The sequence below is a fragment of the Somniosus microcephalus genome, chromosome 2 (assembly GCF_052327205.1).
Source record: "Somniosus microcephalus isolate GS21.2 chromosome 2, FLI_Smic_1.0, whole genome shotgun sequence".
Classification (NCBI taxonomy): domain Eukaryota; kingdom Metazoa; phylum Chordata; class Chondrichthyes; order Squaliformes; family Somniosidae; genus Somniosus; species Somniosus microcephalus.
The window spans coordinates 92,909,922-92,937,445 of NC_140988.1; the positions used below are offsets into that span (position 1 = coordinate 92,909,922).

General features: G+C 43.5%; 1 protein-coding gene across 5 annotated transcripts in view; it reads left to right on the plus strand.

The window, feature by feature from the left end:
• The window catches only part of znf827 (zinc finger protein 827), a 113,881-nt gene that overhangs the window by 52,748 nt on the left and 33,609 nt on the right, over positions 1-27,524 (plus strand). For all 5 annotated transcript variants that reach the window (XR_015081682.1, XM_086011191.1, XM_086011198.1 and 2 more), the window contains exon 6: positions 14,228-14,458. Coding sequence is in view for 4 of the 5 variants with exons in the window: in XM_086011191.1 (XP_085867317.1) it covers positions 14,228-14,458 (231 nt within the window). In the remaining variant the exon portion in view is untranslated. The remainder of the gene's footprint in view (positions 1-14,227; positions 14,459-27,524) is intronic.

A 27,524-nucleotide genomic window follows, 5' to 3' on the forward strand; every position in this document is an offset into this window, starting at 1 on the left:
ACGACATCCTGGTCACGGGCGAAAATGACAGTGATCACCTTGCCAACCTGGAGCAGGTGCTCATTAGATTGCAGGAATATGGGCTCCGAGCTAACCACCCCAAATGCGAGTTTTTTAGAAAACCGATCTCGTATTGTGGCCACGTTATCGATAAAGAGGGGGTTACATAAGTCCCCAGAGAAGATTGAGGCAGTAGTCAATGCTCCAGCACCGGAAAATGTGTCACGACTGAGGTCGTTCCTCGGGCTGGTAAACTACTACCATAAGTTCTTGCCAAATTTGTCTACAATACTACACCCACTGAACACCCTACTGCAAACTAGGGTGCCATGGAAGTGGAGTGACGAATGTAGACAAGCTTTCCAGAAGAGCAAAACACTAATCACATCGAAAGAGGTATTGGCCCATTACAACCCAGCATTACCAATTCTGTTGGCATGTGATGCGTCACCTTACGGCATTGGAGCGGTGCTGTCGCACAAATTCTCGGACGGCTCAGAGAGGCCAATAGCCTTTGCGTCACGATCACTAACCTCAGCCGAGCGTAACTACGCCCAGATTGACAGGGAGGCCCTCAGCCTAGTGTGGGGAGTGAAAATGTTCAATCACTATCTGCACGGGCAGAAGTTCACCTTGCTGGCTGACCACCAACCACTTGTCTCCATCTTTAATCCAAAGAAGGGCGTTCCGGTGATGACTGCGCAACGGCTACAAAGATGGTCACTTTTTCTAGGGGCGCACCACTATGAGATTGAATATAAGGGCACGAAACAGCATGGAAACGCTGATGGGCTATCACGCCTGCCACTGCCTACTGCGGAGGAAGCACCAGCAGTGGATCCTGTCGAAATATTCCATTCGACTATAATTGAATGCTTGCCAGTAACTAACGCTTGTATCGAAAAGGAGACCTGAAATGACCCAACACTGTCTCGGGTATATGATTTGACGGTGAAGGGATGGCCAGCACATGGCGACTCGCTGTTGCCAGCATTCTCATCCAGAAGAGAACAGCTGTCAGTATGCCAGGGGACCTTGATGTGTGGATCCTGAGTGGTAATTCCACCCAAGTTAAGGGAGAGAGTGCTCAATGAGCTTCACGAAGGTCATCGGGAGGGGTGAAAATGAAAAGCCTTGCTAGGGCTTATGTGTGGTGGCCGGGGATCGATCAGCAAATCGAGGACCTGACAAAGAGCTGCTCAGGATGCCAGAAGGTCCAAAATGCACCACCACATGCCCCTCTACACCCATGGGAGTGGCCCTCATCTCCATGGCAACGGGTGCATATTGATTTTGCTGGTCTATTCATGGACTCAATGTTTTTAATAGCCGTGGATGCGCACTCGAAATGACCTGAGGTGATCAAAATGTCCTCCACCACCACGGAGAAAACTATTGCAGTCCTACGGACCATTTTTGCCAGGAACGGCTTGCCAGAGCAGATTTGCTCTGATAATGGACCACAATTTGTGTCCGAAGAGTTTGGAAGATTTATGAAAAAGAATGGGGTAAGGCATTACACATCCGCCCCGTATCATCCAGCCACAAATGGATTGGCTGAGAGGTTCGTACAAACCTTTAAGAAGGCAATAAAGGCTATGTACAATGACAACATTCCGCTGCAGCACAAGGTAGACAATTTCCTGTTCGCCTACCGGAATGCGACACATGCAGTCACCAACCAGGCCCCAGCCATGATGTTCTTTAACCGAAGGTTAAGATCTCGCCTGGATTTGCTCAGACCATACGTACGAAGAGATGTTGAGAGTAAGCAATTCCAGCACATCCATGAGAAGCCAACAAGGAGCTTCAATGTAGGGCAACCAGTCTTGGCCCGCGACTACCGAACAGAAAAATGGCAGCCAGGAACGATATGCACATGGCAGGGCCCACTAATGTGCACAGTGGACGTTGGGGAGAGCATCGTGAGATGCCATGCTGACCAGATCCTAGAGTCACAGGAACAAGTCAACCCTATGCCTCGCCCATACGTACCTGGTGATGAACCCGACATACAGGTAGCATCTACCCCAGAAACAGTAGCATCGGAAGCTGATGAACCAACCGACGACAGGGGGCCAGAATCGCCTCCGCACCAAGAGCAAGACACTCGGGAAAAGCGCTATCCAGAAAGGATCAGGAAGCCTCCCCAAAGACTGAATTTATAAATAGACTATTTTCAGTTAATGTTGCATGTTAAAAGTGTTAATTGTAATTAGTTTGATATTTAATTGTTAAATGAGTGTTATGGTACTGTTAATCTAAAAGGGGAGGAATTGTAATGTATGTACCTTTAAGGGGAGAACTACTTTTTACAGCTCCTGTATACTGTAGTACCGGCAGTGACCACACCTGTATATAAACCCTGAGTAGTGATCTATAGAGTTAGTTCTAGAGTAACCCTCATTCAGTAAACACCTGTTGAATCGTTCCCTGCAGTCTGTTGTCTGATTATTGAAGGACCCAACATTAAGATACACAGACATAACAGCCTTAAAGGACAAAAGAGAAGTGGAGAGACTTAGGGAGGGAATTCCAGAGCTTGAGACCTAGGCAGCTGAAGGCACGATCACCAATGGTGGAGCATTTAAAATCAGGGATGTTCAAAAGGCCTGAATAGGCGGAACACAGAGGTCTAGGGGGATTATAGGACTGGAGGAGATTACAGAAATAAGGAAGGGCGAGGCCATGGAGGGATTTTAAAACAAGGATGAGAATTTTTAAATCGAGGCGTTGCTTAACGGGGAGCTAATGTAGGTCAGCAAGCACAGGGGAGGTGGGCGAGTGGGACGTGGTGCGAGTTAGCACATGGGCAGCAGAGTTTTGGATGAACTCGAGTTTATGGAGGATAGAACTAGGGAGGCCGACCAGGAGTGCGTTAGAATAGTAAGTCTGGAGGTGATAAAGGCATGGATGAGGGATTCGGCAGCAGATAAGTTTGAGGTAACGGGGGAGATGGGCAGTCTTAGTGATAGAATTGATATGAGCTAGGAAGCTCAACTCGTGATCAAATATGACATCAAGAACCGACTTGGTCAGCCTTAGACAGTTGCCGGGAGAAAAATAGGTTGATGGAGAAAAAAGTTTTTTTAAAAAATCCTCATTATAATACATTATTACAGGAAACTTTGTGCTATCCGGCACCGACGGGACCGAGCTGTTGCCGTTCCCTCAAAACTGCCGGACATACCAGCGCTAATGTTGAAAGATACGGAAGCTTTTGAGCTCCGTATCTGTCAACAAACCCTGTTGCTTAGCAACAGCTTCTAAACAGTCCAAGCATCTCTGTAGCATCTCTGTAGCTTAGCAACAGCTTCAGCAGAGCTTGACTGTTGAGGAAAAAAGCAACGAGAAGAAAAAAAACCTGACAAACGGCTCCTGATTTTTGCCGGTGGCTCGAGCATTCCGGACAGTTAGCCTCCGGATAACACCACAGTTTCCTGTAATATTACCACAGTTCAGTTTCTAATTTCTTCCCTTGCTCTGCTGGAAGAGCAACATTTATTGCAGTGCTGTCCATCCATTGGGCTGTGTCTGCAGATTTACTCTGCCACCTAAAATAGGTTTTTAATGTTTTAACCAAATGGACACTTTCCGAACTGTTCATGTGCCCTGTCTGTCCCCATGGCGATAAGCAACAGATCACACTGGGGTTTTCATCAGATATGGCCAGCAATCTAGCGCGCGCTCTCTCTCTCTCTCTCTCTCTCTCTCTCTCTCTCTCTCTCTCTCTCTCTCTCTCTCTCTCTCTGTCTGCTGGCTTACTTTGTAAAAAGGTTCTGCTAGGAACTGCCATTTTTGTGCTTCTGTTTTGATGCTGGGAAATGTCAATTAGTGTTAAAATAGGGACAGTTTTGGACTATGGGGTACACGTCCACTAGGATCTTGGTAAAGACAAAACTCATTTCCTGTAGGAGGACCATTACAGTCATTCCACTAGACTGCAGTGGGTGCAAACCCAGGTCCCAGAACTGAATGGACATCGTTTTAGTTAAAGGTGTCAGTGTTCCAGGAACCCAGTGTCTCTCATTTGTTTGAATACCCATTGGTCCCTCAGAAACTTGGAACATATCACCACAATTTTGCCAGATCCAACTTGATAAAAGAGCTTTTGTTTGTCAAGTTCTCTATTCCTTTTGGCACTGGGTGATCTGGGGACTGCAGCTGGATATGTTTATGTGGCTCAAGACACTGCTGTGACCTCTACAAGTCATAGTTAGCTTCAATGCAAACTTATTTATAGTATAATTGCTGCCAAAGAAAGCACTCAAACAAATCTAAAGATGAATTCCTCTCTTGCTGAATTCATTCATTATTTTTTAATGGAACGAGGAATGTTCTGTTTGATTAGCAATTAGGAGAAAAAAACTCTAAACTGGACATCAAACTTACGCCATGCCAAAAATGCCCAAGTTTGTGCATGTTGTGAAATGTTGTGAACAGTAAGGTGGGGGTGCTACAGGTTCAAGCTCCCACTGCACCAAATTTCCAGCCCCAGCTGCGCTATATATGGATGGCAGGTGTATACATAGCGAACGGGAGAGAAAACTACGTACAACCTTGTGACAAGCTAAGATTGGCACTGGTGGTGGGCTGGGAACAAGTCATTTAATTGCCTGTTCTCTTCACTGAGGGTGTGCATGGGAGTGCCCATACCCAAGTGAGATCTGTAGAAAAAGGACTGGTGAATGCTTATTCTCCTTGCTGGTTTTCTTCCCTTTGGCAATGGATTTCTAAAAGCCTCCATTTTACTACCCTGCCATGCTGAATGAAAATGATTTGTCTTTACTGCCAGGACAATTCCTTTTTGAGGTGCGAAATGCCAACTAGTATATTAAAATCCATGTGCCAGTTATTAAGAACATAAGAAATAGGAGCAGGAGTAGGCCATACGGCCCCTCGAGCCTGCTCCACCATTCAGTAAGATCATGGCTGATCATCGACCTCAACTCCACTTTCCCGCCCGATCTCCATATTCCTTGATTCCCCTAGAGTCCAAAAATCTATCTCTCGCAGCTATGAATATACTCAAAGACTCAGCATGCACAGCTCTCTGGGGCAGAGAATTCCAGAGATTCACAACCCTCTGAGTGAAGAAATTCCTCCTCATCTCAGTCTTTAATTGCCTACCCCTTATCCTGAGACTATGCCCCCTAGTTCTAGACACTCCAGCCAGGGGAAACAACCTCTCAGCATCTACCCTGTCAATTCCCTTCAGAATCTTATATGTTTCAATGAGATCACCTCTCATTCTTCTAAACTCCAGAGAGTATCGGCCCATTCTACACAATCTCTCATCACAGGACAGCCCTCTCATCCCAGGAATCAATCTAGTGAACCTTCATTGCACCGCCTCCAAGGCAAGTATATCCTTCCTTATATAAGGAGACCAAAACTGTGCACAGTACTCCAGGTGTGGTCTCACCAAGGCCCTGTACAATTGTAGCAAGACTTCCTTACTCTTATACTCCAACACCCTTGCAATAAAGACCAACATGCCATTTGCCTACTTTATTGCTTGCTGTACCTGCTTTCTGTGTTTCTTGCACGAGGACACTCCAATCTCTCTGAACACCAACATTTAAAAGTTTCTCACCATTTAAAAAATATTCTGTTTTTCTATTCTTCATACCAAAGTGAATAACCTCACATTTCCCTACATTGTACTCTATCTGCCACCTTACTGCCCACTCACTTAGTCTATCTTTCTCCCTCTTTGTGTTCTCCTCACCATTTACTGTCCCACCTAGCTTTGTATCGTCAGCAAACATGGATACATTACACTCTGTCCCTTCATCTAGGTCATTAATATAGATTGTAAATAGCTGAGGCCCCAACACTGATCCTTGTGGCACCCCACTAGTTGCAGCCTGCCAACCTGAAAAATATCTGTTTATCCCTACTCCCTTTTCTGTCCGTTAACCAATCCTCTATCCACGCTATTAGATTACTCCCAACCCCATGAGCCCTAATCTTGTGTAATAACCTTTTATGTGGCACCTTATCGAATGCCTTTTGGAAATTCAAATATACTACATCCACTGGTTCCCCTTTATCTACCCTGCTAATTACATCCTCAATAAACTCTAATAAATTTGTCAAACATGATTTCCCTTTCATAAAACCATGTTGACTCTGCCTAATCATGTTATGATTTTCTAAGTGCCCTGTTACCACTTCCTTAACAATGGATTCCAGCATTTTCCCTACTACTGATGTCAGGCTAGCTGGCCTGTAGTTCCCTGTTTTTCTCTCCCTCCTTTCTTGAATAGCGGGGTTACATTTGCTACCTTCCAATCTGCTGGGACCATTCTAGAATCTAGGGAATTTTGGAAGATCAAAACCAATGCACCCACTATCTCTTCAGCCACCTCTTTTAGAACCTTAGGATGTAGGCCGTCAGGTCCAGGGGATTTGTTGCGTTTCAGTCCCATTATTTTCTCTATTTTTTCCTCTACTTATATTAATTATGTTAAGTTCCTCACTCTCATTAGACCCTTGGTTCCCCATTATTTTTAATATGCTTTTTGTGTCTTCTACTGTGAAGACAGATACAAAATATTTGTTTAGCATTTCTGCCATTTCCTTATTCCCCATAATAATTTCTCCTGTCTCAGCCTCTAAGGGACCAACGTTTACTTTTGCTACTCTCTTCCTTTTTACATACTTGTAGAAGCTCTTACAATCTGCTTTTATATTTCTTGCTAGTTTTCTCTTGTATTCTATTTTTTCCCTTTTATCAATTTTTTTTGGTCATCCATTTGGTTTACTGCTGCTGCTCTGCTTTTCCTTGGCAGGAAACTTAGTGGGAGAACATCTAACAGTATTCAAGTGTAAGAGACTTAAGCTTTTTGTCTGAAAAATAACTCTAATCTGAGACCTGAATGCTCACTACCATTTCACATGTGACCCATGATTTTGTGTCATCTGCAGTTAGAAGTAAAGAACAATTACTTCCACATGCAGGTGAAATGGGTTGAACCACCATATTAATAAAAAGCAATACCTCATACTTTGACCCACTGTTATTTGCTACTCCGAGCAGAAATTTTCTAAATTTCACTTTGTTTCAGGAAATTGCATTGCTAAAGTTTTGTCTGCGGTTTTGTGTGTGTGCGTATATACATTTAGTTCACTATGTTTGAAAGAGTGAGATGGGAAACCCAAGCAAGCTGTTGGAAGGTGTGCAAGGAAAACCTCAGTGACAGCTCTCCCTCTGGTATTTTTATGTTTTCTTTTTTCGCCTTTCCCCATCTCTCTCTCTGGGAGAACTGCCAGGTGTCTGCTCAGCCTGTCTACACAGTGATGTGGTGTTTTTTAAATGCACTCTTGGGATCTGGGCATTGCTGGCAAGACCGGTATTTATTGCCCACCCCTAGTTACCCTTGAGAAGATGGTGATGGGCCGCCTTGTTGAACTGTTGTAGCTCTTTGTAGCAATTTGATACAACTACGGGTAGTTTAAGAGTCAACCATGTTAGTGTAGGACTGAAGTCTTAAACTCAGCAGAGTGGAGAATTGAACCATTCTGTGGCACCACACATCGGTGCGTCACTGCACAATTTTGCTTGCATTTTCAAAGTTTTGGCTTTTTTCATTCATCTAACTTAGGATTCTAGGTCATAAACCTACGAATGAGCAACACACGGTTAAATGCGTTGTGGAACATATTTCTTTCTGTTACCCTTTAGCTGGCCAGGCAAGGCGAATGCTCATTTTACTTGTGCTATGGGCACCTCACTGGCCAATGTGCAAAGGATTTCTATAGATTCTGACTGCAAGGTGTGCTTTCATAAAACCTTATTGTCTTGATCTGACAACTTAAGATGATAAGTGCTTTTACTCGACTCTAAGTTGGCCATGAAATCAAATTATAATTACTCAGATCTATTTTTTCATTAAGTGCATGAACAAAAAATGGCAGAAAGGGAATTTAAGTAAAAGTGTTGGGTTACCTACATTCATTGTGGGTTTCCTCATTCCTTCCTGCTTCATGTACAGAGCTGTATTAATTCTTAGACCTCTTCACTTTCTCACTTAGGGAATGAGGGGCAAAGAGAGAGTATGAGAATAGATTAGCAGCTAACATAAAAAGGAACCCAAAAGTCTTGACCAAAAATTAGGTGATCTTGTGGAGGCAGAGGGCATGGCTGAGGTACTAAATGAGTACTTTGCATCTGTCTTCACTACTGCATTGGCAGCATCCTCTTCTTTAAAGGAGGAGGTAGTAGCGATATTGGATAGGATGAAAATAGATAAAGAGGAGGTACTTCAAAGGTTGGCAGTCCTCAAATTAGAAAAGTCACCCGGTCTGGATGGGATGCATCATAGGTTACTGAGGGAAGTAAAGAGGGAAATTGCAGAGGCTCTAGCCAAAATCTTCCAATTCTCCTTGGATATGGGGGTGGTGCTAGAGGACTGGAGGATTGTAAATGTTACACTCCTGTTCAAAAGAGGAGAGAGGGATAAATCCGGCAACTGCAGGTCAATTAGCCTAACGTCGGTGGTGGGAAACTTTTAGAGGCAGTAATCCGTGACAAAATTAATTGGCTCTTGGAAAACTATGGGCTAATTGATGAAAGTTAGTATGGATATGTTAAAGGCAAATTGTGTTTGACTAACTTGATTGAATTCTTTGAAATAACGGAGAGGGTTAATGAGGGTAGTGTGTTTGATGTGTATATGGACTTTCAAAAGGCATTTGATAAAGTACAATATATTAGACTTGTAAGCAAAATTAAAGCCCATGGGATAAAAGGGACAGTGGCAGAGTGGATATGAAATTGGCTAAGGGACAGAAAGCAGAGAGTAGTGATGAATGGTTGTTCTTAAGACTGGGGGGAAGTATACAATGGTGTTCCCCAGGGGTCAGTATTAGGAATACTGCTCTTTTTGATATATTAATGACCTGGATTTGGGTATGCAGGACATAATTTCAAAGTTTGCAGATGACACGAAACTTGGAAATGTAGTAAACAATGGGGCGGATAGTAACAGACTTCAGGAGGACATAAACAGACTGGTGAAATGGGCAGACACATGGCAGATAAAATTTAACGCAGAGAAGTGTGAAGTAATACATTTTGGTAGGAAGAATGAGGAGAGGCAATATGAACTAAATTATACAATTTTAAAGGGTATGCAGAAACAGAGAGACCTGGGGGTGGCCAGGCAAGTTTAGAAGGCTGTTAAGAAAGCATATAGGATCCTTGGATTAATTAATAGAGGCTATGGGCTGGATTTTGTCAATGGAGGTGACTTGGCGGCAGGGGTGCTGCTTGTCAGGTCTATGTCCCACCTCCATGCTCGCCTGACCATTCGGAGGGATTTTCCCCTGATTGAGCTTGTTAAGCCCGCCCTGCGGGCTCAGCAAGCCAATTAAAGAAGAAGTCACTGACGGAGCACGTCAACGTCAGACGTGCTATCTCTCAAGACTTCTTGAAAGAAGAAATGACAGCGTTTGACAGCTCTGTGAAGCTGCCAAACACTGACATTCTCTTGAGTTTGATTAGTTTTTGTGGTGAGGAATGAAAAACCATTGTAAAAAAAGTAAATTTCTGATGGATCGGAGTTACCTGAAATTGACAAGGTGGATGTCCGCTCTCGATCCAACGCGGCTAAAGGCTATAGAAGTAAAACAAGGTAAGTGAACACTTTTTTAAACTTATCACTCACCTTGCATACTTACCACTCCACACTTGCACCCATCACTCACCTCTACACCTTACTTCCAGGTGCCTCCTACTGCCGCAGACCTCCTCCACGTCTCCTCCAATCCGGCGGGGTTCTCCGAGGCCGGGAAACCTTCACCTGTGAAGGTAACATGGCACTAATCCCTTTTTCTGCCTGTTAACTACCTGTTAACAGGCAGTTAAAAGGATTAAAAGCCTTTCCCGCCTCCAAGAGACAGGACCCGAAGCTGCACATCTTCCCGCCTCCTGGCAAAAGGACACGGAGGCGGGATGGGGTCGGGGTTGCCACCTGCCCCCAATTTCTCCGATTTTACGTGCTTGCCCGCCTCCTCGGGGCTTGGAAAATTGAGCCCATAGAGTTCAAAAGCAAGGAAGTTCTGCTAAACCTTTATAGGTTAATGCTTAGGCCTCAGCTGGAGTATTGTGTTCAATTCTGAGCACTACACTTTAGGAAGAATGTCAAAGCCATAGAGAGGGTGCAGGAGAGATTTACTCGAATTGTACCAGGGATGAGGGACTTCAGTTATGTGGAGAGACTGGAGAAGCTGGGATTGTTCTCCTTTGAGCAGAGAAGGTTAAGAAGAGATTTGATAAAACCATTCATGTTTTGAACACCTTTAACGCATGAATGGTTTTGATAGAGTAAATAAGAAGAAACTACTTCCAATGGCAGAAGGGTCGGTAACCAGAGGACACTGATCTAAGGTAATTAGCAAAAGAGCCAGAGGTGATAATGAGGACATTTATTTTTACGTAGCCAGTTGTGATCTAGAATGCATTGCCTGTAAGGTTGATGGAAGCAGATTCTATAATAACCTTCAAAAGGGAATTGGATAAATACTTGAAAGATAAAAATTTGTAGGGTTATAGCGAAAGAGCAGGGGAGTGGGACTAATTAGATAGCTCTTTCAAAGAGCTGGCACAGGCACGATGGGCTGAATGGCCTCGTCCTATGCTGTATGATTCTACTCTGTCAGTATTTGCCTCTATGTTTTAGCTTAATGGGAAGGTTTCCTTGGTTGCTGTATGTTTTAGATATACACTTATGATTCTGCTACAGGTAGTGATCAGAGGAAATGTTTCCCCATGGTTACTCCTGCAGCTGCTTCCAACAAAAAAGGAAGAGAAAAAAGCCTTTGGTTTATAATAATATTAACATACTTCTCAGAAACATCTCTAGGAGCTTCACATGCATTAAATTACTTTTGAAATGCAGCAACTGTTATGTAGGCAAACTTGGCTGCCATTTCAGACAGCAAGATCCACAGATAGTAATGAGGTGAAAGACCAGTTAATCTGTTTTTCATAATGGTTGAGGGAAAACTCCCTGTTCTTTGAGTTTTCTTTGAATAGAGCCATGGGATCTTTAACATCCATCTGAACAGGCAGGCATGGGATCTTGGTGTAACATCTCATCCTTTCTACAGTGCAGCATGCCCTCAGTACTGTACCTGTACTTGGATTATGAGGGCAAACTGCTGCTATGAGAAAAGTTCAAGCCCACAATCCTATGGCCCAGGGTTGAGAGAGCTAACAACTGAGCTAAGCTAACGCTCTTCAGATCCCTCAGTGTCATTTCAGAATGAGGCCTTGTGTGCTGGGCTGGGGAAAATCGAATTACCCAATTTCCGAGATGCAGTGACTCCCCTATGTAGAGCTTACCCTTTACAAGAAAGAACTCTGAGCTGCTAGGAATAATAAAAAAATACTGCTTGCAATGTTTCTATCTCCTCTACATTGCTTAATTATTTTCGCCTGGCTTCACTCACTGTTTACACCGTGCTGAATTTCTTTTTAGCATTAATTAAGTAAGTTGAGCTTAGAGATTGATTTATCTAATCCAGGGCAGTATAGCCTTGGACCACAAGTACTTCAACTTTCAAGCAGTTGGATCAGCAAGATGAAATGTTTTCTTAACACAATACTTAACAGCAGGATTTTATGGGGAGAGAGTGTTCCCTTGATGAATACCTGTCATGAGCACCAGTGCTGCATGGATCCAGAACCCCCACATCCATGAAAGGAATATTTATTGCTTTACGTTTCTTACTTTCCTCCGCTCCACTTCTGAAGGGGGTGACTTGTTGCTGGGAGGCTCTTGTCACTTTCGTGTAATTTTTGAACAACCTAATTTCTAAATAAAATTATTTAGGTTACAATTTATTTTCATACTTCTACTTTTATTGAAATTGGTGTATTGAACTTCAGTTAATTTAACGTGCACATGTCTTGTTAAAAAAGGATTTTAAAAGAATCTCGTGGCAGGGAAATAATTTAAAACGGATGCTTCAGAAGCTACGTGCAAAAGCAGTTCCCAAACCGACTATAGAATGTGATGTAAAGAATTCATAAGTATACAGTGTCTCAAAGAGGCACTGTCCTCATGATTTTGTCCTAGTTGTATTATAGCCTGTTTTGTATGTGGAGGTGAACCACATTCCAAGAATGGGGAGACCAAACGGAAGCTTGCCATTGAGCTGTATAAATGTTCATGTGACCTCTAGTGGCAGAACCTGGCTATTGTACCACTACGTGGATTTTATGCATTTGAAGTTTTGCTTCTCAAACCGTAGACCGAAATATTATGAAGCTTAAACCAAGTGAGCTGCCAATATTGCTTTTCTGCTCAAGTTACATGATTCCATCATGGGCTCTTTCTCCTCGCTGCAAGAATAAACTTGTCAATCTCTTCAGTTGCTTAGTTGCTAAATGTACAATGCAGACTGAAATGGTTTCAGTATCTGTAATCCGTGTAATGACTAAACAATAGACGGTGAAAAGAGTATTATAACAACTTGAAGATTAATGAATAACTTAGTCCATCGCAGAATTAAATAGCTGGCTACTTTTTCTGATGTGATGCACTGAATCCCCAAAAACCTGTCTCATTATTGAAGTAGGTGATGGATACTAATATAAAAATATGGTGGTGGCAACTAAATTACAAACGCAACAAAGTATCCATGAGTAATGGATTGTGTGTCATAAAACTACAATGCCACAAGTTATGTTGCTCCCTGGAACCTACAATGAAATAAGTCTCAATATTTCTCTTAGATTACACATGATTTAGTTATGGGATCTTCCTTCTTCTGGCCTCCCAAAATGTTGCTGAACTCCCCAATGACTTTGTTGCTAAATGTACCACCCATTGTAGTACTAGGCTATCCAGGATCCAGGTTTGGTTCTTGGTCTGTGCTACATGAAGGTAATTTCAGCCGTGACAACACGAGTTCACCTCAGTACCCCTGAGCTAGGGAATGGGGGTGGAGGTGGGGGCATCAGCCAGGGATCCTACTTGTGACCACTGTCTAGTAATCCCAGGTCGAAGTGCATGTGTGTGGATGTCAGCTGAGGATGGGACAGGCTTAACTGTGGTGCTTCTGCAGTCAAATAGTTTGGCAACAGTATTATCTAGACTTACAATGTGGAAAAAGGCCACCTGGACAAGGTACCCACACATGGAACTGTACCATAACAAGGAGTCAACATCTTTAGGCACAAAGGAGTGGATAAAACTGGCAGAAAAAGGGGGAGGGGGAAAAGTTAACTTAAAAAAAGCTGACGTTTAAGTGTGGTTACTTCTCACATGAGCAGGCTAAGTGCCTTTTGCTTTGTACAAGTCATGTCCTAGTGACGCAGTTCCTGATATGTGGCCAAACTGAAACACTTTTGCTGAGCTTTTTATACGATTGGAACTGGATATTCATTTCTCAAAGAATCGAGGCACAGTGGTGTACAAGGAACTTGATGTGCCTATGGTATCCTGAGAGCATGTCAGCTGCTTGATCCTTAAGTTTGTTTTGATCTTGCTGCATTATTCAGCTGATTCCTTTGTCATTAACACGGCATATTCATAAAGATATAAAAAGTATTGGGTTACTACCAGATTCCCTGTGAAATATTGGATTAACTGCCATGAGTTATGAAACATTGTGATCTGATATAGATACTGTACCATGTTTAGTTGAATACTTAACATTGAGTAGTTATGTGAAACAGTGGATCATATAGATCTCAAAAAAAATTAACAGAATACAATGAGGGAGTTCAGTTATGGGGAGCAACTAGAGAAGCTGGGATTGTTCTCCTTAGATCAGAGAAGATAAGGGGAGTTTAAATAGAGGTGTTCCAAATTTATGAGGGGTTTTGATAAATAAGGAGAAACTTTCCACTGGCAGGAGGGTTGATAACCAGAGGACACCGATTTAAGATAATTGCCGAAAGAACCATGAGTTGTTATGATGCTCTGCCTGAAAGGTTAATAATAACTTTCAAAAGGGATTGGATATGTACTTGTAAAGGAAATATTTGCAGGGCTATGGGCAAAGAGCTGGGGAGTGGAACTAATTGAATAGCTCTTTCAAAGAGCCGGCACAGGCATGATTGACTGGTCTGTGTTCTAAGGCTCTGTGATCCTACAATGTCCTTCAAACCTGTTAAAATTCAGGATGAAGTGTTCCTGAGAGTTGTGTTGCTTGTACAAAATCCTTTTTTATACTTACAGCTGTTTTTTCTTTTCCCATCTAACCACAGCTGAAAAAAAGGAATTGGGAACACAGATATTTACAATTAAAGAGGAGCCAATGGAGCTGGAAATACCTGGCCCTATGGTGTCGCCACTTCCTAGTCATGTGTTCAATTGCAAGGCAGTGAAAAGTGAGAGGTCACAGAATTCCCCTGAAATTATACCCCTCACAGAAATTAAGCTTTTCACTCAAGACATATCAGTGAAGATGGCATCAGAGCTTCTTTATCAACTCTCAGGTATTTGCGTTGCCGTTCCATAAATGTACTAATCTGTGTCGAAGTAATGATGCCTCAGGTATACAAGGTGGAGTAATTTTTGACTTGCAGTCTTGAAATTCCTGAGGAGCATGCCTTTTAAACTCTCTCCAGTTTGATACTGTATTACAGTTTTAATCAACAATACAATAACTACTGTACGCAGTTATGATAGAAAAGAAAACTTGTCACGAAAAAAATTGCAGCAGTCACTAAACTGAGTACCAATTAACCAAGTGCCTACTTCTGAGGTGCTTTCATGAATTCATGTCAATTGAACTATGGTGAGATGCTTAGTTAGGGCCAGGTCTGAAGGCTTAACAGACTATTCATAGCTGGTAACACCATCCACCTTTTAGAATGCATAAATGTCAACACCCATTCTTTACTCCTTGTAGCTACATAGACCCTGCATTATTATTCAGGCTCCCCTAAGATCTGTGACTTGTTGCACAGTACCATCTCTAATAAGTAATATGATTTTTTTCACTTTCCTTTTCTTTGGTAGTTCTGGTATCATGTGAATGACACCACCTCTTTACTTCCTGCCCCTCAGTTCTTAAAACATACAGGTTACAGGTTGAAACAAACATGAGCCATACCCCAGCAGGTGGTGACCCCTTCAGAAGAGGATAGGAGAAAACTTCAGCAAAAAAAAGCTTGTGTTCTTTGTGTAACGTGTATATTGAAATTATACTGATTTTTTTTAAAGGTACAAAATTAAATTCTAATCCACTAATGGTCAAAACAATTCATTACAGAATTAAAATATAATCAAATTGTTAAGATGATAAACTGTCCAACTATTCATTAAAAGTCATGTTACAAATAACTAGAAGTGTTTGGGGCTAATGTTGCAAGGTCTTTATTTGAAAAAGCAGGGTGTGTAAATGTCCTCTTCCAGAGACCCAGTTGGTCCACAGTACACTCATTATAATGCCCTCTTCCAGGGAAGGAGAATCGATTTTTTTATTTTAATTTTGGTTTTTTTTGGATTTTAGCGACTTTTTTGTTTTTCTGATAACTTTGGGATTCTGTTAGTAAATTTTGAGTGCTGTTGAAGGATTGATTTGAAACATTAACCCAACTCACTAATTCAGATACTTCCCTAGGCTTTCCACTTCATCTGAATTAAGGTGCATCTCCAAGACTTTCATCCACCCCTGAAATGCTTCTTGACCCTGGCAATATTTCCAGCTGTGAGATTGCACCAGTCTGAGGGGAAAAACTGGGCCTAAAACAGCTAGTGGATTGCTTGTGGACCCATTTTTTTTCTTACTGGGGCCTGTGCTCGTCTGCATTCTGTAAGTACTTGCACAGGGCCCTCTTCTCAATTTGGTCCGAAGTCCCCTAAAATGACATCTGAATGCCAGGCCTAATGGGTGGCCCCAACATCCAGCGTTGGAGCACTGCAAATGGAGGGAACCACTGCAGATTTGTATGTACCCACCCACATACACATGGATAGACGCATTTGATGTCAAGATTGCCCTTCTGAAACTGTGGGGAAAGGGAGGGGAAGAGGCAAGGACATTGGCAGAATGTGTCCCTGAGCACATTTTTAGTCCCTTCTGTTCCAGATCTGTCAGGAAACTAGTGAGATAAAACTGGAAAGCCTAGGCTTCAATTTACCCAGCATTTTCTGTTTATTTTTGTGGCTCCTTTTGCTTGTGTTTCATTGAGGTTTGGTGTTTTTTTTTTGTGGGGTGGAGGAGAGGAAGAGAGGGTTGGCAGTGTATTAAATAGGCTAAGTAGGTGTCAAAAAGGGTCAAAGTCCTGGAAATTGAGTTGTTGAGTGTAACACTTAGTGGTCTGCTAAATGTGTCTAGTATGATTAAAGGTGGATAGGATGCTGAGTAGCTTTATATTATTGTGGCACTGCTTCAGTGCTGTCTGGCCTGTAACTGACCTCACTGTCCCCTATGTAACTAGGTTCTGGAAAAAAAATCCATTTATCTTTGTGTAACCTCAGGTCATGTTTTATAAGTTGTGCACCACCCTTTCTAGCTGGTGCTTCTGCTCAGTAACTTCTGTTGCTGGAATACTATCAAGGCAACAAATTACCTGAGTCCTTGTAGAACTGGCTCCATCATCACTTGAAATTTGACAGGGGCCAGAGTACTCCATAGGGGAATCCATTGTAATAACTCATCTATGTATGTGTGTTAATAGTTATTAGAGCTGTTACGCATGGAATAGGCCGATCTTTAGTGAACTCTGGTTGACCTGTAGGTTTAACAAACAAATCTTGTGACCTCGGAACTGGGTACTTCTCCACTTCTACAATTAACATCACTTCTTGTTCTAAGACCTGACCTTTCTCTGTATGCCCCTTTTGCCGAAAGCTTCCTTTTTATTTCAGCCTGGGCATCTGGAGAGCAACCCAAGTGCACCATTCTCCTGTATTTACATTTGAATAGTGTACTCGGTTTCTGTGTGAACTGGCTGCAGAGTGGAATTTAGTAATCTGTGCATGTGCAAACTTGCTGTAACATTTTGGGCTTGCACGTCTGCATGAAGTCTCATTACACTAGGGTGACCATATTTTCTAAACCAAATTCACACAGGGTAGGAGCACAGCAAAGTAGCCAGGATGGAAAATGTAGGTTGCGCAGCGTAGCGAGGAAAAATGTTTTAGCAGCCTATATTTTAACAGTTGCACATATATACTACAAATGCAAAACAAATGTGCTGATTATTGAAATACACTATTGAAGCGCATTCAGACACCATTTAGAAATAATACAATAACACTGTTCAATCTATTGATCTGAAACACTGATTATGTCTAATGGTATGATATGCATATATTCCAATGAATATAGCTCTAGTCTATTCGGGGACAAGTTTCGTGAACCGGGGCCATTGTTTGACCGGGGACACAGTGTCTCACCCTACATTACATAATTACAGGGATTTACACCACTGTAGGACAGTGTGTTCACTGGACCCAGGAAGACTAGCAGCAATTGAGAAAAGCCAGTTTAAGAAAAGGAGCCTTCTTGGCGACTGGTCAAAAAAAACCAATCTGGTGTGTTTAGGTTGCGGTTGCCACTGGCTGCATGAGACCCACATGTTGTAGTTAGTGGCACAGTAATAATGTAAGAGCAGCAAAGCTGTTTCAGAAGTGTATGTGTCATTACTAAATTAACAATGAGTAAATATAAGACAATCACTAATAAATCCAATAATGAATTCAGGAGAAACTTTTTTTATTCAGAGTGGTTAGAATATAGAATTTGCTACCAGATGGAGTAGTTGAAGGCGATTAGCATAGATGCATTTCAGGGAAAGCTAGATAACTACAAGGGAGAAAGGAATAGAAGGATAAGGTGAATGGGGTGAGAGGAAGAGGGATAGGAGGAGGCTCGTGTGGAGCATAAAAACCGGCAGAGACTTGTTGGGCCAAATGGCCTGTTTTTGTGCTGTAAATTCAGTGTAAAAGACTAATGTAACTCTGACTCCGCAATTTTGTTTCTAACATGGCTGTTCAAAAATTATAGACACTGCGCTGAGAAGTACCCTAACATGCGCTGTAAAGTTTTTCAAATTCCTTAGTGGCTTCCTGATAGTTATGCCAAAAAGTCCTCTTGAATAGTCTCCACCTCTTTATGTTTGATTTTTTTCAATCTCCATTCCTTTCACTAAGTATTCTGTGCAAGCAGTGCATTTAGCCAACTTATACATTTTTTAGAATTCATTTCCTTGTTTTCCACAGCTTCTGATCTTGCTACTGACTCTTGCAGGTTTATGATTTATTCTACTACTGTGAAAACAGAGTTTTGTAATATGACCTTTTTCTGTTTTCGTTTTCACTCTGTGCAGACATACTTTTTCTACTTATGTGCTGTGATTTCTTCTCTTTGTCAGTTCAAAAGGCACTGCGACTTATAACTAGGGATCTTTGTGAAACATTAGAGCTGTTAAATAAAGCCCATGTAAGTGGGATATGCATTCTTTAGAACATTAAACACTGATCTTAAAGGTTTCTGATTTGGATGCTACTCAGCTTGTCCCAAACTTTATCATTTAGGAAAGACCCAAATTTCTAGATAAATTAGCTGCGTGGTCAGCAATCACGTTCTAGTGAATTACAAGTAACCAACTTCTAATGTTCAGTAATGTTAGTTTTGGGCACACAAGTCTAGATTTTCTGCTTTAATGCTGGAGGTATGCCATTTCAACTTAAATAAATGGGTTACACTGTTTGGAAAATCTTGACTATATTAACTTCTTGACGTTTAACAAAAGTACTTTAATCCAAAGTAGACAAGTCAGTCAACGCATGCATTCAACAGCTCTTCACAGTCAGGAACTGTCACATTTTTTTTGTTATCATTGATGTTCATGTTGAAATACAGCTCCAACCAGTCCAGCTGATTTTGAAACTCTGTTGTCCATGAATCGAAATTCTGCAATATTTCATTCAAACCCTAAGTCAGTCCAGCTTTCCCTAAAACTTCAGTGACTTTAAGCAGAGAGTAGCAGAGCCATACAGACCTGGAAGGTCCCAGCTTTGGTTCCGGGTCTGTGCTGAGTTAGCTGACCTATGCTTGAGCGCCATGAGTGCACTTATATAAGGCCCTGGACCTGATGACCTACATCCTAGGGTTCTAAAAGAGGTGGCTGCAGAGATGGTGGATGCATTGGTTGTGACTTTCCAAAATTCCCTAGATTCTAGAATGGTCCCAGTGGATTGGAAGGTAGCAAATGTAACCTCACTATTCAAGAAAGGAGGGAGTGAGAAAACCGGGAATTGCAGGCCAGTTCGCTTGACATCAGTCGTTGGGAAAATGCTGGAATCCATTATTAAGGAAGTGGTAACAGGGCACTTAGAAAATCATAATATGATTAGGCAGAGTCAACATGGTTTTAAGAAAGGGAAATCATGTTTGACAAATTTATTAGAGTTTTTTGAGGATGTAACTAGCAGGGTAGATAAAGGGGTACTAGTGGATATAGTATATTTGGATTTCCAAAAGGCATTCGATAAGGTACCTCAGAAAAGATTGTTAAGCAAGATAAGGGCACATGGGGTTGGGGGTAATATATTAGCATGGATAGAGGATTGGTTAACGGACAGAAAAGGGAGTAGGGATAAACGAGTAATTTTCCGGTTGGCACGCTGTAACTAGTAGGGTGCCGCAAGGATCAGTGCTTGGGCCTCAGCTATTTACAACTTATATTAATGACTTAAATGAAGGGACCGACAGCGGTGTATCCAAGTTTGTTGTTGATGCAAAGTTAGGTGGGAAAGTAGGCTGTGAAGAGGACACAAAAAGCCTGCAAAAGATATCGACAGGGTAAGTGAGTTTTTTTAAATTTGTTTATGGGATGTGGACGTCGCTGGCAAGGCCAGCATTTATTGTCCTTCCTAATTGCCCTCGAAGGTGGTGGTGAGCTGCCTTATTGAACTGCTGCAGTCTGTGTGGTGAAGGTAATCCCATAGTGCTGTTGGGTAGGGAGTTCTAGGATTTTGACCCAGCAAAGATGAAGAATCGGCGATATACCTCTAAGTCAGGATGGGTGTGACTTGGAGGGGAACTTGGAGGTGGTGATGTTTCCATGTGCCTGCTGCCCATGTCCATCTAGGTGGAAGAGGTCATGGATTTGGGAGGTGCTGCCGAAGAAGCCTTGGCGAGTTGCTGCAGTGCATCTTGTAGATGGTACACACTGCAGCAACGGTACGCCGGTGGTGGAGGGAGTGAATGTTTAAGGTGGTGGATGGGGTGCCAATCAAGTGGGCTGCATTGTCCTGGATAGTGTCGAGCTTCTTGAGTGTTGTTGGAGCTACACTCACCCAGGCAAGTGGAGAGTATCCTATCACACTCCTTACTTGTGCCTTGTAGATGGTGGAAAGGCTTTGGGGAGTCGGGAGGTGAGACACTAGATGGGCCTAGGACACTGCGCTGAGGAATTCCTGCAGCGATGTCCTGGGGTTGTGATGATTGACCTTCAACCACCACAACCATCTTCCTTTGTGCTAGGTATGACTCCAGCCAGTGGAGAGTTTTCCCCCCCGATTCCCATTGACTTCAGTTTTACTTGGGCTCCTTGATGCCACACTCTGTCAAATGCTGCCTTGGTGTCCAGGGCAGTCACTCTCACCTCACCTCTGTAATTCAGCTCCTTTGTCCATGTTTGGACCAAGGCTGTAATGAGGTTGGGATCCGAGTGGTCTTGGCGGAACCCAAACGGCATCAGTGAGTAGGTTTTTGGTGAGTAAGTGCCGCATGATAGCACTGTTGATGACACCTTCCATCACTTTGCTGATGATTGAGAGTCGACTGATGGGGCGGTAATTGGCCAGGTTGGATTTGTTCTGCTTTTTGTGGACAGGACATACCTGGGCAATTTTCCACATTGTCAAATAGATGCCAGTTTTGTAGCTGTACTGGAACAGCTTGGCTCGAGGCACGGCTAGTTCTGGAGCACAAGTCTTCAACATGATAGCCGGGATGTTGTCGGGGCCCATAGCCTTTGCTATATCCAGTGTGCTCAGCCATTTCTTGATATCACGTGGAGTGAATCAGTGGGCAGTAAGGTGGCAGATGGAGTATAATGTGAGGTTATTCACTTTGTTGGGAAGAATAGAAAAACAGAATATTTTTTAAATGGTGAGAAATTATTAAATGTTGATGTTCATAGAGATTTAGGTGTCCTTGTACAGGAAACCGAGAATGTTAGCATGCAGATACAGCAAGCAATTAGGAAGGCAAGTAAGTGGCATGTTGGCCTTTATTGCAAGGGGGTTGGAGTACAGGAGTAAGAAAGTCTTACTACAATTGTACAGGGCTTTGGTGAGACCACATCTGGAGTACCGTGCACAGTTTTGGTCTCCTTATCTAAGGAAGGACGCACATGCCTCAGAGGCGGTGCAACAAAGGTTCACTAGGATCCCTGGGATACGAGGGTTGTCCTATGAGGAGAGATTGAGTAGAATGGACCTATACTCTCCGGAGTTTAGAAGAATGAGAGATGATCTCATTGAAACATATAAAATTCTGAGGGGGATTGACAGGGTAGATGCTGAGAGATTGTTTCCCCTGGCTGGAGAGTGTGGAACTAGGAGGCATAGTCTCAGGATAAGGGGTCGGCCATTTAAGACTGAGATGAGGAGGAATTTTTTCACTCGGAGCGTTGTGAATCTTTGGAATTCTCTACCCCAAAGGGTTGTGGATGCTGAGTCATTGAGTATATTCAAGGCTGAGAGAAATAGATTTTTGGACTCTAGGGGAATCAAGGGATATGGGGATCTGGCAAGAAAGTGGAGTTGAGGTCAAAGATCAGCCATAATATTGAATGGTGGAGCAGACTTGAATGGCTGTATGGCCTACTCCTGCTCCTAATTCATATGTTCTTAGATGCTTTTCCTGCCTTTTAGCATTTTATTTATTGAAGGATTAAAAACAGACAACATATTGCTCAAATTACAATGCAAGTTTTTGAAGAGTATCCGGAAGCCAAAAATACTAGATGTCTCCTTAACTGCAAACTTCATTTAGCTATAGGAAAGATTGGCAGTGTTCTTCCTCTTTAATTCCCACACCCAGACATTACCTCTAAGAGTTTCTTAAAGGTCTTCCATAATGCTCTTCAAATACCTACTTCCTAGTTTCATTGGAGGGATTAAATTCAGTGTTTAGTGTATCTTTCGGATGAGGTGTTAAACCGAGGGCCCATCTGCCCTATCAGGTGGACGTTTAAGATCCCACGACACTAACTTGAAGAAGAGCTGGCCAATACTTATACGATAGCAAAATACTGCAGATGCTGGAAATCCGAAATAACAGAAATTGCTGGAAAAACTCAGCAGGTCAGGCAACATCCATGGAGAGAAATTTGAGTTGACGTTTCGGGTCGAAACCCTTCTTCAAAACTGGAAATAAAATAAAATAGATCGAAGGCAGGGCTGCGATCGAACAAAAGAAGTAAGAGACAATAAAAGGTATTCGAAACCAGACGAGATGGTAATGGGCCAGTGGAGGCAAAAGACAGCTGAGATTAGGTGTGAAGTGTACTGGCAGGATAGGAGACAGCTGCCAGGTGGGAGAGAGAAACAAAAGGAAAGGCGGGGGGTGGGGGGGGGAAGGAAGACCCAAAACAAAGGGGTGGAAAAAATTATAAGTAAAAAAGTAATAGGGGCCGAGGTTATGATCTGAAATTGTTGAACTCGATATTGAGTCCGGAAGGCTGCAATACTTATCCCTCGCCCAATATCACTAAAGCAGATTATCTGGTCATTATCACATTGCTGTATGTGGGATCTTGCTGTCTGCAAATTGGCTGTCACGCTTGCTACATTACAACAGTAACTACACTTCAAAAAAGTACTTAATTGGCTGTAAAGCGCTTTGGGTGTCCTGAGGTCATGAAAGCCCCTATACAAATGCAAGTTCTTTTCTTTTACCCGTGATTTTGTTTAGTTTCTGCCATCTACATAACCTGTCAAAGCCAAGGGAATGACGGTAGCATTCTGTTCGGGGGTGACACAGCAGAGGGGATGGTGACGGGCACCTTTAGGAAACATTGGGCTGAAGGCTGCGGAAAATTAGTGTCGTGATACCCAGCTGCTGGCACTAGCAGCACAAGCATGGGGCAATGGAGGAGATAAGGAAAGGCCAATCCTGTTCTCAACCAGCATCAGTATGCACAGTTCCAACAAAGATTGCTGAATAGCAGTCGGGAGCAGGAACCTTGGCTGATGTTCCCTTCCACTAAAGCAAGTACAGGAAACTTTGTGCTATCCGGCACCGATGGGACCGAGCTGTTGCCGTTCCCTCAAAACTGCCGGACACTCCAGCGCTAATGTTGAAAGATACAGAAGCTTCTGAGCTCCGTATCTGTCAACAAACCCTGTTGCTTCTAAACAGTCCAAGCGTCTCTGTAGCTCAGCAACAGCTTCAGCAGACCTTGCAGAGCTTGACTGTTGAGGAAAAAAGCAACGAGAAAAAAAAACCTAACGAAAACGGCACCTGATTTTTGCCGGTGGCTCGAGCATTCCGGACAGTTAGCCTCTGGATAACACACAGTTTCCTGTACCTACTGCTATCCTGGCTGAGATCCATTAACTCCGCACAGCCTGTGGGAATCAAACCTGGAACCTTCCCGGGCGATGTGGTCCAACTACACGTTGCCTGAACCAGCTGAATCATCAGAGGAGCTGCTATCACCTTGTTCTTGCATCTCTTGCTGAAAGGCTCATTTAGACAAAGTGGTCACAATCTAGGCCAAGGACTGTCCCTCAGCTACTTAGTATCCTCAGGACAAAGAGGTACACTTTGTATATGTAGATAAATAAGGCTTGTCGAGGCCAGTTGTAACAACTGAACTGCTGCCCTGGCTGAAACCAGTTAACTTGGCACCGGCGGCCGTCCATCAGCCGCGCGATACGCGGGGGACCTCGGCAACGGCACCGGACCTCAGGCGCTAGGCAGGGGGAGGGGCCGGAGAGAGGGACAGAGGGGAGTGGGGGAGTGGGGGAGGGGTGGGGGGGGAGAGGGAGACAGGGGAGGGGAGGGAGACGGGGAGGGGAGGGAGACGGGAGGGGAGGGAGACGGGAGGGGAGGGGAGGGAGACGGGAGGGGAGGGAGACGGGAGGGAGAGAGGGGAGGGGAGGGAGAGAGGGGAGGGGAGGGAGGGATAGGACAGGGAGAGGACATGACAGGGAGAGGGGGGACACACGGGCAGGGAGACCAAACGCCCCAAAATTGCCCTCGCGCCCCAAAATTGCCCTCGCAACGCGGGGCTCGCTAGGCAGGGGGAGGGGCCGGAGAGAGGGACAGGGAGGGGTGGGCGGGGAGAGGGAGAGGGGAGGGAGAGAGGGGAGGGAGGGATAGGACAGGGAGAGGACATGACACGGAGAGGGGGGACACACGGGCAAGGAGACCAAACGCCCCAAAATTGCCCTCGCGCCCCAAAATTGCCCTCGCAACGCGGGGCTCCCCAGCTAGTATGTAGATAAATAAGGCTTGTTGAGGCCAGTTGTAACAACTGAACTGCTGCCCTGGCTGAAACCAGTTAACTTGGCACCGGCTAAGAATTCAACTGTGGTATTCCTTATGGCTTATTGCTGTGCTCTTTATCCATTAGGCTACTGGGGAAATGCCTGCTGAACTTTTGACCTATATAATTACTCGGCCCGGATGGCTCGTCTGAGGAAAAGATTGATAGAAATGTGTTATGGTCAGAGAACGCTTATCTTTAGTAGTGCATTTATATTTCAGAATAACTCCAGCTGGTAGTTCAACAATACCAGCTCAGGTTCTGGGTACTGTATTATATTGCCTGGTAATTTCACAGCAGCTGGTGCAATGTAAAGATTGCTGCTCAGACTGAGGCGCCAAACATGCATGCAAGGTTAAAAGTGCATCCAGTTGCTGTAGAAAGCACCGAACAATGCAAATGGAACAGTTTCTATGGCATCAGAAGAAACAGCCAGTATTACGGACCACAATTTTAAATTGAAAAGCTTGTAATCATTAGCAGAATTGTTTAAAACGTATAGAGTGTCCCTCTGGGTGGGAGTGATGAAAATGTAAGCAGTAACAGCTGCCCTTATGGGGTACGAATTGACTACGAATGGGTTTTTCTTATAGCAAAGAAACTTAACTTGTATTTTAATTGTATGGGGGGGTTGGTGGCCTTAAGTTTATTATAATGTTGATTGAGGAAAAATAACTGGGAGGAAGCATATCCAAGTCGTTAAAATGAATAATGTAGACAGAAGCAAGTTATTTAACTTCAGCTGCCTTTTATATTGGATAGAAGCTGTAGCGTGCATGTGCAAAATAAAATACTTAATTTACTCGGAGCTTCTACACCATAACTTCAGCGGGTGTGCAACGGAAAACTGGTTTACGTGCGTTATCAGGGCTCCTGCTGCATTCCCGGTGAAGTTACGGCGGTGGAGAGGGAGCCTCTCTGAGGAAATTTCGGGCCAATATGTTTTTATATCCACAGAGCAGTAGATAGTGAAATAAATAGATTAACATAAATAAATTCTATACTGATTTAGCTCTAGTAAAGAATATGTCTGAAGGTAATCACTGCAACACTAAATGACGAATGCTGTACAAAGAGCAGTAGCTGCACTGCTGCCGTGGCCATGGAAATGTTACTTGTACTATCAGCTGGTTGGAGTTAAATAATATAGGTTGTAACATTGAACTGATTTCCTGGAGTTTTGTTGGACTACATTTAGGGTCAGGGAGAAATTTGGCAAAGCTTTATCTTTTCGGAAGTTCCACTTGTGGTTATTCATCTCCCTCAGAAAGCTAACTCAGAAGAGTAGAGCTTGTGACCAGGCAACTTGTACATGGTTTTCGGAAGAAATTGGCTTGAAGGTTTGAATGGAATGTAAAAAGCCATGTGTTCTTGCATTTATTTAAACTAATTTGGCAGGAGGATGGGCACCAGGATGTAGCATTAGAAAGGAGAAACAAGGTGCACAAAGGATTGGGAGAGACGGATAGCACTAGAGTAAGAAATAGTACTGTATTAGGTGGGATCAGACTAAGTGAGAATACAAGGAGGTCTAAGATAGGTTTACAGTGCATGTGTGTAAACACACGAAGCGTGGTAAACAAGGTTAGTGAGCTGCAGGTGCAGATAGCCATAAGCTAATATGATGTTGTGGCGATAACTGAAACCTGGCTCAAAAAAGGGCAGGAATGGGTACTAAATATTCCTGGATACAAGGTGTTCAGGAAGGATAGGGAAGGAAACAAAGGAGGTGGGGTGACAGTATTGATTAAGGAGAATATTACAGCGCTGGAGAGAGAGGATCTCCTGGAGGGGTGAAGGGCAGAATCTATTTGGTTAGAGTTAAGAAACAATAGAGGTGTTATTAGGTGTATTCTATAGGCCACCAACTAGTGGGAAGGATGTAGAGGATCAAATTTGTAGGGAAATTACAGAGAGGTGCAAGAACTGTAGTGATAATGGGGGTCTTCAATTATCCTAATATAGACTGGGATAGTAATAGTGTAAAGGGCAGAGAGGGAAGAATTTCTGAAGTGTTCAGGAGAACTTTCTTAATCAATACGTTTCCGGCCCAATGAGGAAGGAGGCATTGCTGGATCTGGTTCTGGGGAATGAGGTGGGTCAAGTGGAGCAAGTGTCAGTAGGGGAACAGTTAGGGAACAGTGATCATAGTATCATGAGGTTTAGATTAACTATGGAAAAGGACAAGGAGCAATTTAGAGTAAAAATACTTAATTGCAGGAGGGCTAATTTCAGTGGGTTGAGAACGGATCTGGCCCGGGTAAATTGGCATCAAAGATTTGTAGGCAAAACTGTAATCGAACAATGGGTGGCCTTTAAAGAGGAGATTGTTCGAGGGTACAGCTGAGGTACATTCCCACGAGGGGGAAAGGTAGGGCAACCAAATCCAGAGCTCCCTGGATGACGGAAGAGATAGAGTAAGATGAAGCAGAAAAAGGGGGCGTATGACAGATGTCAGGTTGAGAATACAAGTGAGAACCAGGCTGAATATATTCCCCTTGTGGAATAAACGAATGCCTCATGACTCTTTGGCTCACCCTACCCCGGAACCAGTGCGCTACAGTCATCAGTGCGTACGCCCCAACACTGGAAGCCACAGACGAGACCAAAGAGGAATTCTCGAACAATCCCTGTCCGGAGTCCCAACGGGCGACAAGCTGATCCTCCTTGGCGACTTTAACGCCAGAGTTGGAAAGGACACAGACCTCTGGGGAGGTGTGATCGGCAGAGAGGGGGTAGGGAAAGCCAACTCCAACGGTACCCTCCTCCTGACGAAATGCTTAGAACATGGCCTTGTCATAACCAACACCTTGTTCCGTCAGAGAGATAAGTACAAGGCAACACCCTCGCTCCAAGCACTGTCATCTGCTGGACTACGTCATCGTCTGAGCGAGGGACCGCAAGGACATCCGTATCACCCGCGCCATGACAGGAGCTGATGACTGCTGGACAGACCACCGCCTAATCTGCTCTGTCATCTCCATCAACGTAGCCCCAAAACAGCGGCGGTAACAGAAGCAATGCCGCAGGAAAATCAACACTG